We start from the raw sequence: 2,759 nt of genomic DNA, 5'->3' as shown, positions 1-2,759 counted from the left end.
AACCTCGCCAGTCTCCACTTTAAAGTGAGTTATCTACAGGAGTGTAGTGCTGTAATACTTATCGGCCTGACCCCGATTGCAGCAAGTGCGAGTAAAATCTCGAATTAGAAATCACAAGCTCCTATTGGGTTAGTATTTATATTATGAGTTTGCGAACGATCCCAAGACGACGTACAATAAAGAGAACTTAAGTTATACCAACTCAATACTAACTCAAACCCAACTCAATACTAACCACTTCAAAATCGGTCTTTAGTTGAGTATGTGTAGATAAGAAGTCTTTATCTTCCCTTGGGGCACAACAATTAGATAGTATTGTAGTAGTGAGTATTCAGTAGTGAGTAATGATCAAATTGATCGAATTAGTATTGGATAGTGGTCTTTTGACAGCACTACACTAACTCAACTTAATATTAACTTAACTAAACCCAACCTAATCCAACTAAATTTGATATTGATCAGGTGTGGCTTATAAATAAAGATGCCGAGTTGTAAGGTTGTAAAATGAATCGAAGTATGAATGTGTTAGTATTAGATGTTTATCGAGTGATTTACTTGCTGGTTGGTTTGTGCTGGGTTTGGTGTAGTACAAGTAGTGATTCTGAAGAAGTTTGTGCGCATAGTGAGGAATACGTGTTATATAGCATCGATGAAGCAGTGGGCCAGGTCGTGCATTTGCTTGAGTTTCATATAATCCAAGAGAAGCGAATATGCGAAATCAAGAGCCATAACATACGCCAATGTCTTGGTCAAGTAATAGAATCAAAAGAGACTATCGACCAGGGGTTAAGCCAAACTGACAACGATTGTTTCGGCCCAATTATGAAAGAGTACGAACGTATAGTAGGTTACTCGCCATCTCTAGTGGCCAGAGAAGTACTAATACATAAAAGTGTCGTGATAATAGCTCATAAACTATTAAGCTACATAAAAGGCGGTCTCGATGGTAAGTGTGTATGTAACAAGAACCTTATTGGAATATCAAATATAGTAGCTCAAGTGTCAGAACTGAAAACGATTAAGCTTGATCATAGGACTCTAGAAACACAACTGAAATCAAGCGAACTTAAGCGAACAGCAACAGAGATAGAAGAAAAAATAGCCAAGATTGAAATCAAAGTAATCGACTTAGCCAAAGACTACGATCTCGATGCATTCTACATACGATGGAACGAAGTCGAGGACGACGAAGAAGAACTAACTCAATTACTGAAAAAGGACGGTCTTACAGCAATACTCGAACTACTCCAAAAATCGGAAGCAATGGCAAGGAGCAAAACATCTGATGATATGCGGGAACTAGTAGCTGGTGTAGAAGCAGCTATATACGCTATAAGGGCAAAAATACAGGAATTAGAGAGCGATGAGAAACCCACAAGTAACATTAGCAAATCACACTGGGCGATCTCCGAAACGATATCCCAACAGAAGAGACATAAAGACAAAAGGGCCCTAAAAATAGCTTATCTTAAGTCCCTAAAATCACAACTATTCAGCATAATGGACCAATTAAATAACTCCCAAGTAAGTTATCTTACAATTTGCAGTAAGGAATCAAATAGCATTCGATACGATCTATCAACTTGTGATTCCAATTATCTTAATCTTGGGTTAGATGGAGAAGGTTGTACAATTGATTTAACCGATGAGCAAGGAAGGCTTCTTAAGAAGTTGCAAAAAAGCTCATCATGCGAGGCTTCTGTCGCTGTTTGGAGATTGTTTGATGTCAACGAAGTTAATAATCCCCGAAAGTATGAACTATCTATTACTACACCAAAACATGACGATATGCTTTCCCTGTCCCTTCATTGGGACGAGAGTGAACTGCTAGATTTACTAGGTGCCCTAAAGAAGATCAGTAAAATCAGTCTCAATGTGAAATCTATCGAGATACGGTGTATGAGAGCCCCTGCTAGTTTGTTTGTCCTAGCCCAACTCTTAACAATGTTTGAAAACCCAACGTTGAGTGCTATGAACAGTCCTTTTGAGATTTGGATCGAAGCGATGTGTAGAGATATTCCTTCTTCTGTGCCATCGTTCGACAACGCTATAAAACGGCGGCGGTTCCGAAAGCAAATTGAGAAGATCGACAGATCGCGATACATTATCAACCTGACAGTTAATGGGCTCACAACAGCTATAAAGAAATTCGTTTGGCCACTAGTAACCCACTTCCCAACATCCCTTATAGATCTATACTACCCCAATATGGACAAGATAGACTTTCTTGATGACGTCAACTGGATAGACCAATTCACCCTCGGCTTAGAATTAGACTACCAAAAGGACACTATTGTTAGTTTAGGTGCCAGAACCGCGAAAGGTAAAGTTCTCCCAACTTGTAAATACCTAACCATCATCACACGCCAAGTCCCAGAATCTACCAACTTCTCGAAGGTTTATGTCGTCAACCTTGATGGATATCTACAACCCAAATCTTCTAATGAGACAGACAATGTCTTAACTACCAAAATATTATTAAGCATTGATGTTTTAGTATCCTATGCAGTCTTTGGTCTTAATCAAACAGTGAATACCCAGATTTTGCGTATAATGAATATTCCGCGCGATCACACTATTGATGATGTTGTCTCTCTTGGCCTAAATCTGATTAATTCCTACAACAACCAGGTTCAACGCAATAAGGTATCGATTAAGTTATGCCCACAACCACCTAAGGTTTTCAAACAGCTAAATCAATTCAATTACCAACTCTTGGCACCCAATAAGTCAAAACACAACTTTAACTTACTTACTGC

The 2,759-nt window shown here is 38.9% G+C and overlaps 1 protein-coding gene across 1 annotated transcript; it reads left to right on the top strand.

Moving 5' to 3' along the window:
• Positions 1-516: 516 nt before the first annotated feature.
• NEHOM01_2496 (uncharacterized protein) lies at positions 517-2,757 on the top strand (the record flags this gene model as incomplete). The annotated part of the gene is made up of 1 exon (XM_051491372.1): positions 517-2,757. A coding segment is annotated over one exon (2,241 nt), but the record flags the coding sequence as incomplete, so codon positions are not given.
• Between the last annotated feature and the right edge of the window lie 2 nt (positions 2,758-2,759).

This window comes from Nematocida homosporus, assembly GCF_024244095.1.
Source record: "Nematocida homosporus strain JUm1504 chromosome Unknown 4471, whole genome shotgun sequence".
In the NCBI taxonomy this organism is placed as follows: Eukaryota; Fungi; Microsporidia; genus Nematocida; species Nematocida homosporus.
The sequence above is the reverse complement of the archived record's forward strand: the minus strand, read 5'-3'. Positions and strand labels throughout refer to the sequence as shown.